The sequence below is a fragment of the Grampus griseus genome (assembly GCF_964374135.1).
Source record: "Grampus griseus genome assembly, chromosome: 19".
Lineage (NCBI taxonomy): Eukaryota > Metazoa > Chordata > Mammalia > Artiodactyla > Delphinidae > Grampus > Grampus griseus.
In genome coordinates, this window is record NC_139013.1 from 449,843 (window position 1) to 461,761 (window position 11,919).

Consider the following 11,919-nt stretch of genomic DNA (forward strand, 5'->3'; position numbering starts at 1 on the left):
TACAAAATGGGGGCACGTATGGATTTTTCAACATTACACGTGTGGGGGTTACATTACCTGTCAATTCATTTCAGGGTACTGGGCTTGATAGATTGGAGAACCACTGAGCTCAGGTGTTTGGGAAGCGTCATTTCCTTAGGAAATCAGAGGGCATTTCTACCCCAGCCCCCCCTCCATAAATACACCTTGTAGGACTTACCACATTTTTGTACCTGTGGTTCAAAAGTCATCCGCAGAGTTTCTCCCCTAGGTGGATTCTCTGATGTCAAACAAGACGGACGTGCCCACAGAAGGCTCTTCCACCCCAATAACGTGCACTGGGTTTTTCTCTTGCATGATTTCGTGGATGTCAAACAGGGCCAGTGCCCTGCCTGCCGGCTGCCCTGCCTTTGTCCCGGCCCCAGGGCTCTCACCCGTGGGCCCGAGCTGGTGCCGTCCGAGGTGCGGGCTCCGGCTGCAGGGCTGCGGGCGCCGCCGGCCCCGGCCTCGGGGATCCTCCCTGGTGTGCGTTATCTGGTGTCGGATGAGGTGCGAGCTCTGCGTGAAACACTTGCCGCACTGGCCGCACCTGAAGGGCCTGTCGCTGCGGGTAGCCCCCTCCCCAGGGGTCAGGGGCTCCGGCCACGCCGGCGTGGGCTCGAAGGCCAGCCTCTGGCGGCAGTCGTAGGGGCCCTCGCCGGCGTGCTTGCGCTGGTGCTGGGCCAGGGACGAGCTGTGCCGGAAGCCCTTGCCACAGCGGCTGCACTCGTAGGGTCTCTCGGCCGTGTGCGTCCTCAGATGCAGGAACAGGCACGTGGTGCGCGAGAAGGCCTTGCCGCACACGCTGCAGGTGAACGGCTTCTCCCCGGTGTGCGTGCGCCGGTGGCGGCCCAGGGACGAGTTCTGGTTGAAGGCCCGCCCGCAGTCCTGGCACGCATAGGGCTTCTCCCCGGTGTGGATCCTCCGGTGCACCGTTAGGTGCGTGCTGTGGCAGAACGACTTGCCGCAGTCCGCGCACTTGTAGGGCTTGTGGCCCGTGTGGATGCGCTCGTGCTGCACCAGCGAGGAGTTCTGGCTGAAGGCCTTGCCGCACTCCTTGCACGCGTACGGCCGCTCACCCGTATGGATCCTCCGGTGCACCGTGAGGTGCGCGTTGTGGTTGAAGGACTTGCCGCAGTCCGCGCACTTGTAGGGTTTGTCCGGCACTTGGCTGCGCGCAGGCTCGGGTTCTGGTTCCAGAACCGCCTGACCAGAAGAGTTGCTGCAGTCACTGTTGTCACGCGGCTGTCTTCCCGAGGAGCCCATCTGCTCACCGACTGCACTCGGGTTCTGCTGCGAGCTTGTAACCCATGAGTCGGGAGCACACAAACACTCTGTCCTGGAAGTCTCCGGGAGGGGATTTGGGTTTGGACTCAGGACACAGTTTTCCCCAAGTCTGAGACCTTCGTGGCTTCCACCTTGAACCAGTGCTTCCTTGAGGCTGAATTCCAATTGCCTCAAATTACCCTGGTCCTTCTCGGGCCCCTGCACCCGGCCCTCATATTCCCAGTCTTCCCCCGGTGTAGCGGGACATAGAGCCTCCCCCAGGAAGCCTTCCCGCCCCTTCTCCTCAGGAAGGCCCTGCTCCTGGGGCGGTGCTCGGCCCTCAGGTCCAGACTCCCAGCCTGAAAGAAAACCCAAGAGCTGTGAGGGGCTAGTGGACACACCCTGGGCCTGTGACCTAACCTCCTGCCCCGCCTCCCAATTCTGCTCTCACATTGACCCCAGTGCCCTGTCTGTAAACACAGCTTCACTCATTCATCCTTTCAACAAAAACTTCTTGAGCACCTGCCATGGGCCAGATATTGGCCTAGGTCAGGAGCTGGCCAACTACAGCCCCCAAGCGACCGATGCTTTTTATGTTTTTAAAGGGCTGTAGGAAAAAATATGTGACAGAGGTGGGCGGGATTCTGAAGCTGCCGGTGGCTGTTCAGGCAGTCATCCAGGTACTGCTATCAAGGGATTTTGCAGGTGACATTAAGTTTACTCATCAGCTGACCTTAAACCTCAAAATAGGGAGATGATGCTGGATTAGCTGCCTGGGCCCAAAGCAATCCCCTCAAGCTTTAAAAGCAGAAGGAGGTAGAAGGCAGAGGCTGGCTGGCCAGGGGGCATGAGCCAGGGAATGCGGGTGCCTCTCAAAGGCGAGAGAAGCTCTCCGCTGAGTCTGCAAGGAAACAGGAACTTCAGTCCTATGACCGCATGGAACTGGATCCTGCCCGTGTCTAGATGCGGATTCTTCCTGTGCCTCCCAGTAAGTCGGCCCCCCGACCCCCAGCCCGCCTTGCCTTGCCTTTGGCCTTGTGGGCCCCAGAGCAGATAAACCAGTCAGGTCTGACAGAACTGGGAGATAATAAATGTATGTTGTCTTAAGCCGTGTTTGTGGCAATCTGTCTCAGCGGTGACAGTTGCCCGCAAAGCCTAAAATATCTACTGTCTGACCCTAGATGCTGAGGACAATGCAGCGACCCTCTGGAGCTGGGGAGGAAGACACTGAACAAAGTGCAGAAGGAGCAGGCTTGGGTGGGGAACGAGTAGCTGAGTACAGAAGACCTGGGTGTGACAGGCCAGATCCCCAAGTGCAGGTGCCCTCTTGTCTGCGGACACCCTGGAGGAGCAGCATCTGGCCTGCGGATCCTCCAGAATCGCCCCTCACGCAGGCAGGGCGTGGAGTGGCGGTGGAGCAACTCACCGCACACTCACCCCTACAGCAGCACACGCCTACTCTCTGGAAGGCAGAGTCTAGAGCCAGATTTGGCAGGGCTGTGCCCCTTCTGGAGACTGCAGGAATGGGTTTCCTTGCTGCTTCCAGTGTCTAGAGGCGCCCACGTTCCTTGGCCCTTGCCCTCGCCTCCAGAGCCAGCAGCGGAGCGCCGGCCAATCCCTCTCTGACGTCACCTGTCCTCTTCCCGCCTCTCTCACTAGAGGACTGTTGTGACTGCAATAGGCTGGCCCAATAATCCAACGGACGGGCGCTGGGCATCAGGACGTGGACATCCTTGGGGGCCAGGCTCCCTGCTCACCCCAGCCCTCTCCAACCTCCTCACCTGCTGCAATCCTGTCCACAGCACACTCTATGTGTTCATTCACTTAGGGTCCATCTCACCACACCAGAATGTCCACAGCCAGTTCCTAGAGCTGACAGGGAGCAGGTTCTCAAAAATACATGCTTCAGATGCGAGGCATTGAGGCACTGGCTGGGGGACAGGTGCCGTAGGAGCCAAGCCTGACCAGGCAGCAGGCGCCTGTCTCGCTCACCTCCAGTCCCCAAACTGGACTCCATGCACAGCACTCAGAGGGTACTTAACAAAAACACCAGCCAGTCCACAAGGACAAAAACACCAGCCAGTCCACAAGAACACTCTACAGGAATGTTTACAGCAGCACTTTTCACAAGAGCCAAAAAGTGGCAACAACCCAAATGTCCATAAGTGTGGTCCATCCACATAATGGGATATGACTCAGCCATGGAAAGGAATGAAGTACTGACATACGCTACAACATGACTGAACCCTGAGAACAAGATGTTCACTGAAAGAAGCTAGACACATACAAACTATTAGGTATTAAAATAAGCTACAAGGATATATTGTATTGATACAACACAGGGAATTTAGCCAATATTTTATAATAACTGTAAGTGGGGTACAGCCTTTAAAAATTGTGAATCAGTATACTGTACACCTATAGCTTATATAATATCATACATCAACTATACTTCAATAAAAAAAATAAAACAAAACAGACAAAAACAGAAAAAAAGAAAAAGCTGGACACCAAAGGCCACATACTGTAAGATTCCATTTAAATGGAGTATGCAAATCCACGGACAGAAAGTGGATTAGTGGTTGCCGGGGGCTGGGAGGGATGAGGCGATAGAGTGACTGCCTTTGATATTGTCATTTAATAAGAAATATGTATTTGGTCTTCATCTCTGGTCCCCGGCACACAGCTCCTAAAAGGCTTGGGATTTCCTTAGTGAGAGGGGTCAGGAGTGTCTTTTGTTAATTGTAGTAAGTCCCCCTCAACCATATGAGTTCATGCTAACGAGGTGACTCGTGGTGGGCCTCTGGACAGCTTCAGGGGGAGCTTCAGCCCCTCTCCCCGACATCTGTCTGTTCATTTGTATCTTTTGTATCATCATTTACAAAAAATAGTAAATGTAAACGGTGTTTCCCTGAGGCCTGTGAGCTGTTACAGCACATTATTGAACCTGAGGGGCTGTGGGAACTCCCGATTTACAGCCAGTCGGTCAGAAGTATGGGAGGCCCTGACTTGTGGCCAATGTCTGAAGTGGGGGCAGCCTTATGGGACTGAGTCCTTAAGCCGTGGGGTCTGCACCAGCTCCATGGAGATAGCGTCAGAATTGGACTGAATCGTTGGGACACACGGCTAGTGTCTGGAGGGGTGGAGAACTGGTTGTTGATGTGGAAACCCCACACGTTTGGTGTCAGGAGTGTTCTGTGGGTAAAAACAAACCGTGGTACTGCTAATGGACAACTTCCGGGCAGCAGAAATGTTCTGGAACTAGACGCTGCTGATGGATACACAACCTGTGAATACACTCAAAACCACAGAATCGTACACCTTACATGGATGAATTTTATGGCATGCTTGGGACCTGGCAGCTGGAAGGGGGCTGGCCTGATGGGAGTTAGTTCAGGGTCTGGGGGTGAAGGCCAGCATTTGGGGCTGGAAGATGTCAGACAGGCTCCGTGGCCTCAGAGGAGACAGGGTACTTGTTAGTCCTGCCCCCGGGTGATGGGCCACACCCTATTGTGGAGGCACCGGGGCTTCCCTACAGATGGTGTCAGAGGCTTTCAGGTGGGAGGCTGGGCTGCAGGTACAGCTGGTTACGTATCCCGTGGCCAGAGCCCACTTCTTTCAGAAAGTAGTCAGGGTACCAACGCACCAGCCCCAGGGAAGGGATGGATAAGCCAGTGATGACAATCTAGACTCCCTCCTTCCAGCTTCCCCAGCAGCTGGGCTGACCCCCTCCTGACCAAGGAGACCTCAATGGACAACATCTGGAATTCTGATAAAAGGGGACAAATGTGATTGGCGCCATTCTTCCCAGCTCCTCCTGCCCCTGTCTGGAGCACAGATGTGACGGCCAAAGCTGCTGCAGCCACGCTGAGCCCCAAGGAAAGGCCAGGAGAATCAGAACCATCAGCCCTGGCCTTCCTGTAATGCCAAGCCAGCACCAGCAATGGCCACCTCTGGGCTCCTGCTTCGTGAGAAAAATGCTGCTCTCTTGCTTTGAGGAGCTCTAGCCCAGTTGTCAGGTATCTACGGCTGAACACAATCCTGTTCCCGAGAGAACAGAAGGGTGTAGGGAAGAGGTTTACAGGCTGTGGACGTGCAAGAATGCAACGGAGAAGATGAAGGGCAAGTTCACACATCAGAAACAATCCTGTGGTAAGGGCACGCTGGGAAGGTTGCTGAGAGAGGGAAGAAGTGGTGCATTCTGACCCCTCGAGGAGAGGCAGGAGGTCTCTGAGCTCAGAGAAAGGGGAGTACAGGTGAGGAGGCCTCAGAGCACCGGGAGCGCCCCAGGCAGGGGACGGGAGGACAGGGCCCAGACTGCCCGTGCAGAAAAGAGCTACAGGGTCGGCCCAAGGCTGTCATCCTAAGAGGGCCAGCTTTCAAGGCTGGTCTTTGGCTGGGTCTGGGAACTTGGATTTGGGGAGGGTTGCCACAAACCTAACCGGTCAGAGAGGCTCACTGTGCCCAAACTCTGTGACAACAATATGGTTTAGGGCGAACACCTGCTTTCTCCTGGGAGCCTGGAGTCTTGCTCTGTGCCAGGTAGGGGGTGCCCACGTGACCAGCCCCCAATAAACCCCCTGGCACAGAGCCTATAGTGAGCCTCCCTGGCAGCCAACACTTCTCCCCTGTTGTCACAACTCACTGCCCGTCCAGGGAGGGATTCTGAAGCTGGCGTCTGGCCCCCTCTGGATTCGGCCCCACTGGCCTCTTCCCTTTGCTGACTTTCCTCTGTATCCTTTCTCAGGGATCCCGACACACCACCCCTTCCAAGCAGCACAACTGCTCCTGTTAGGGGTTCCCACTTGGCGGGTTCTCACCTGGACAGCGGCCCTGGGCAATTCCTCTCTCTGCCACCCATAGCTCAGCCCCTTGCTCCAGCTGGGAGATGACTTCGGGTTTGGGAAGCTCAGGCCCTGGAAACAGAGAAAGACAAAGGAGGTGGGAGCCTGCTCTGGAGAAAAAGAACCAGCCCAGGCTCCAGCCCTAGACTCCTGACCGTCAGGACATGGGCGCGCCTCATAAGTTTTTGCATTGGGACAGAAAAGGGCAGACACCCTCCTACCCGCATGTCCCATAGGAAACGAGAATTCAAGGTCTCTGATCCCTAGCCCAGGTCAAGTCCTCACACCAGAGGCCCCACGACCCATAACCCACGAAGAGTAAGTCACCACAGGAATCTGATCGTCAGCTTGGGAAGTGGGCCTCACCCACAGAGAGCAGGTGCCCGAAGGTCTCCAGCATCACGTCACGGTACAGGGTCCTCTGGGCAGGGCCCAGCTGCCCCCACTCCTCCTGGGTGAAGTCCACAGCTACGTCCCGGAAAGTCACCGGCTCCTGAAACATCACACACACCCTCAATCAGCTGGACTGTCCTCATCAACACGCTCGGGAAAAGGAGGAGGAGAGGGGAAGGTGAAGACAAGCAGGCCAGTGTCCAGAGAGTGCACGTTCTGAGCGATGCAAGTCAGGTTTCACTGGGCACCTACTGGGCTGCCTCATGCGGGGGTGGGCTGTATGGCGAGGACATGAGAAAGTATCCAGGCAAGATCAAAGCCAACCATAGCTGACCTACAACTGATCTCAGACAGGTGCCGGTGCCGACAGAGACCAGATTAAACTGCCGACTTGCAGATTTGTAGGCTAAAGAAATGATTACTGTTCTAATCCACTAAATTTTGGGATAGTCTGTTGTGCAGCAACAACTAACTGACACACTACGAAATCCTCAGACTCAAAGCAAGGCTTATCATCCTCCCTGAAAGAGGGATGTGCAGTTGAGGTCAGAAACTCACTGGCCTTGAGAGACTGGGCAGGCTCACAAGTGACTAAAGTGAGCCCACGTAAGAGCTTACGAGGGTTTAACCGATAAGAGGTGACACGGGAAGTGATGAGTAATATGTGTGACCTGTCTGAAGGGGTGGCTGGGACTCAGAATCAGTTGACTGTGGGGAAATACAGGCCCCATGTGGTCAGAATTCCCAATCTCGGGTGAGAAGCTGAAAATTCGGTCACATTTTATGAAGTGAAAACTTTAAATTTTGGTAAGTTTATGCAATGTATTTAAAATGTTTCCCACAAATGAAACCCTTCTGTGGGCTGGCTGTGGCCATGATTAAAAGCTGGATCAAAGGTTTGGCTCTGCCATTTCCTCGAGAGGCAGAGAGCAGGTACCCACCTTTGCCTCCTCGTTTCCTTGTCTACAAAGAATCACTCCTTGGGAGCCGTGATAGGGATTAAGTGGCTGTTAAACACTTCTTAAAGGACAACTGGACAGCCACATGCAAAAGAATAAAGTTGGTCCCCTACCTCACACCATATGTAAAATTGAACTCAAAATGGATCAAAGACATAAATGTAAGAGCTAAGACTATTAAATTCTTAGAAGAAGGGACTTCCCTGGCGGTCCAGTGGGTAAGGCTCTGTGCTTCCAATGCGGGGGGCCCAGGTTCGATCCCTGGTCCAGGAACTAGATCCCGCATGCATGCCGCAACTAAGAAGCCCACATGCCGCAACTAAAGATCCCGCATGCTGCAACAAAGATCCCACATGCTGCAACTAAGACCCGGTGCAGCCAAAATAAATAAATAAATATTAAAAAAAATTCTTAGAGGAAAACATAGTGCTAAATCTTTATAACCTTGTATTTGGCAAAGGATTCTTAGATATAACAGCAAAAGCACCAGCAATAAAATAAAAAAATAAGTAAAACCGACTTCATCAAAACTAAAAACTTTTGTGTTCCAAAGGACATTATCAAGAAAGTGAAAAGACACCCATATGATGGGTGATGATAACTGCAAATCATATATCTGATAAGTGACTTGTATCCACAAGATATAAACAACTCTTAAAACTCAAAAATAAAGACAATCCAATTGAAATGAGCATAGGATCTATATAGGTATTTCTTCAAGAAGATATAAAAGAATATACAAATAGCTAATAAACACAGGAAAATATGCTCAACATCATTCACCACCAGGGAAATGCAAGTCAAAATCACAGACCAAATACTTCAATTTTAAAATTGTATTTTCTTTTAAGAAAAACACAGTCAGATTTAAAAATATTAAAGATATTAAAGAAATATAGTACAGGTGGCATATGGCTCTGACAAAAATTGTGCAGCAAATATGCAGAACCCTTTGGTTGGGAACGGAGGTCTCTGCTCCTTTCCTCATATCCTCACCTCCCACTCAGAAGGTCCTCCAATCCTGACAACATGCTCCCTGTGTCTCCTGCCCCCACCCACCACCACCTAATCTGCATGGGGTACCAGTGACAGCCCAGCCACCAGGTCTTCAGATCCCTGCAAACCTCCTCCTCCTCTACACTGTTGGGTCCCGGAGGGATGGGCTTTGTCAGACCCCATCCTCCCCCCTCACCCAGTGCCTTAGTTAGCTCTCAGTGTCTCTCCTACCCCCACCCCCCAGATGCCTGAATGTTTTTTCTCAAACCCATACCATTCCTGCTTAAAACACTTGAATGGCTCCTTTCCATCTTTGGATACAGGATGACCTCTTTTAGCCTGGCTATGGTTGGCTGAAAAACGGCCCCCAAAGGTATCTGGGTCCTAGTTCTTGGAACATGTGAACGTTACCATAAATGGCAAGAGGGACTTTGTGAACGTGATTAAGGATTTTAAAAATAGGGAGATTACCCTGGATTATCCAGGAGGTCCCTAAATTCAATCACAAATGTTCTTCTGAAGGGAAGGCAGAGGGAGATTTAACTACAGAAGGGAGAAGACAACGTGACCACTAAAGCAAATGCTATGCTGCTGGCTTTGAAGATGGACAAAGGGCTATGAGCCAAAAAATGCAAGCTCTACAGCTCTAACAGCTGGAAAAGGCAAAGAAACAGATTCTACCCTAGAGCCTTGACAGGAAGGGCAGATCTGCCCACATGTTGATCACAGCCCAGTGAAGGTGACTTCAGACTTCTAACCTCCAAAACTCTAAGAACAAATGTATATATTTTAAGCCACCACATTTGTAGTAATGTTATGGCAGCCAGAGGACGCTAATACCAGAAGCCCTCCACTTCTGGTCCTCGCCTCCTGTGGTGGCTGGCCTCCAAGATGGCCCCCAAGGGTCCCCAGCCCTTTGTAGCCCCCTCCTATACGAGCAAGTTTGACTTATGTAACCAATAGGATATAGTAGAGTGTGAATTTTGACCCCAGGTCATAAGACATTGTGGCTTCCCCATAGCTCCCTCTTGGATCACTCACTTTGTGGGAAGCTAGGTGCCATGTTGTGAGGCCGCCCAGGCAGCTCCACAGAGAGGCCCACATGAGAAGGAACACAGGCCTCCTGCCTGTCATGCGAATGAGCCATCCTGGAGGTGGATTCTCCAGACCCAGTCAAGTCTCAGGTAACAGCTGTCCAGGCTGACACCTTGACTGCCATGAGCCCAAGCCAAAACCACCAGCTAAGTCATTCCAGGATTCCTATCATCAGAAACTGAGATAATATTTATTGTTGTTTTAGGCCACTACATTTTTCATTATTTGTTACACAGCAACCAATAATGAACACACTTTCTCTTAAGCCTCTCACTGCTGACAGACTCTCTCGTTGACCAAACTTTAGTCTGGTTCCTTACAACCCTCTTCCCAACTAAGCTTTGACTTCTGGGCTTCTGTGTCCGTTTCTGCATCACTCAGTTTTACCAAAAATCCACTGATTTAGCCAGGATCCCACCCTCCATATCTGACCACTCTTGATATCTTTTCAAAGTCCTCATCCCCCACAATCCTCCAGATAACATCCCCTCATTTGGGTGCTTCAGCAATAATCCTGTTTTAGGTCAGTTTAGCAAGAATTACCCCGCCCCCCCCCACTATAAATACCCACTTTTCCCTGTTGTATTCGGAATAGAGCCCAGCTCTATACTGAAGTCTCTTTCCCCCTATTGCAACAGTTCCCAAATAAAATCTGTTTTTACTGCTTTAACTACTGTCCAGCTCTGGTATTCTCTGACACTGCTCACTCCCTGCCATCCACAGCAAAAGCAAACTAAAGCATTTCCTGCCAATCTGCAACAACAAGTCTCTGAACACATGCACACCTAGGATTGTCGAGAGTCTCACTCTGCATTCCAAATGTGAAATAAATGCAACCCCCCGCAGACAACAACAAAAAGACAGAAAGTCTGTAACTTCAAAGACCCGGAGCTTCAGGAATTATGAATTTCTTTTGGTTCCTGCTACGTGGAGTCAGCACTACATGGAGAACAGAGGCCACTTTGTCTAGAAAGGCTGGAGCTTTGAATCAGGCGCCTTCCCAGATGGCCTTGCAAGCAGACTACCCTGTACTGCAGTCCCCCACAGCCCCGCAGGGGTCAGACGCGGTGGTCGCTCCCGCCCCATTAACGCGGTGTGTGGTCACCTGTCCTCACCGCAGAGGCTGTCCCCGTCCGCAGGCCAGGGGGTTCGGGGAGCGGGGCTCTGGGTGGGTGTCGGTTGACTCCGCATGTTGAAGCATCTCTGCTCCAGTTACTATTACCCATGCTCACGGTGGTCGGCCTTCGGGGCGGGGCCAGCCCGGTCCTCGGGAATGACCCCAAGTTCTAGGCCGGGACAGAAAGGCGGGAGGACTTGCGGAGCATACGCAATCGGGGACTGGAAGGCCTGGGTTCGATTCCCGACGCCACCCCTCACCAGCTGGGCTAGTCGGGGCGCCCGACCTGGGCTTCAGTCTTCCCGTATGACCAGGGGATAACGCCCGACCCTGCTCACCGTGCGCTGCGAGGGCTAAAGGGTCAATATCTGAGGGAAATGCCCGGCCTGGGGCCCGCGGCCGTCGTTGTTATTGTTACTATTATTGTTCCGCCGTACCTGGAGCCGTTCCGCCGGCGGCCCCGTAGCCATCGTCAGTGTCGCCGCTTCCTCCTCGGGGTCCATCCTGGGCCGACAGGTCGATGACAGGCGCCCGAGGTGAACCTGAACCAGAGAGCCCCACCCGCTACAGAGACCGCGGGACTCGCCGCCCGCCGGACAATGGCGGCCGCGCCGGCGACGCTGCAACTACAGCTCCCAGAAGGCTGTGCAGCGCCCTGCACCCCCGGCCAATGAAAGCCTTCGTTCATCGAGCCTTCGACCAATGGGGGCTTCCTCTCGCTTGCCCTTCGGCCAATGGGGCCCCTCAGGCCGCCGCGCTGTGCGCCTAGGCGGGCGGGGGTCCAGCGCCAGTGGCTATGGTGTTGCGGGCCCCGATGGTGGGGGAGTCGTTCTCCCAAACCAAATGCCAGTCCGCGCCCTGCGGCCCCGCTTCCAAATGCCAGTCTGCGCCCTGTGGCCTGGCATCGGAAAGCCAGTCTGCAACCTGGAATGCCACGGCCCGGGTTGAAATCTGGGCCTGCTCTTCCCAGCTGGAAAGGCGCAGGAGGAGGCCTGGGGCTTTCCTTGTCTGTGGATCGTATACTGCCGTTGTGCTTAAAATATTTCTATGCTTTACAATTACATGAACGTTTAAAGATTTTGTTAATAGAATAGGTTTAGGGGGCTAGTGGCCCAGAGGGGGCACAGGCGGGTTCTGAGAGTTGATCATGTCCTGTTTCTCGATTTGGGGTATTCCCTTTGCGAAGGGTCATATCTGTGGTTCTGTTAGAGTCCATTAAAAAGTTTATTAG

General features: G+C 53.0%; 1 protein-coding gene across 1 annotated transcript; it reads right to left on the reverse strand.

Moving 5' to 3' along the window:
• On the reverse strand, positions 1-11,270 carry ZNF8 (zinc finger protein 8). The gene is made up of 4 exons (XM_082676304.1): positions 11,126-11,270; positions 6,495-6,621; positions 6,105-6,200; positions 1-1,643 (listed from the first exon to the last, which is right to left on the reverse strand). The coding sequence occupies exons 1-4, from the start codon at positions 11,189-11,191 to the stop codon at positions 247-249; spliced, it is 1,686 nt and encodes a 561-aa protein (XP_082532430.1). The 5' UTR covers positions 11,192-11,270; the 3' UTR covers positions 1-246.
• Positions 11,271-11,919: the final 649 nt, after the last annotated feature.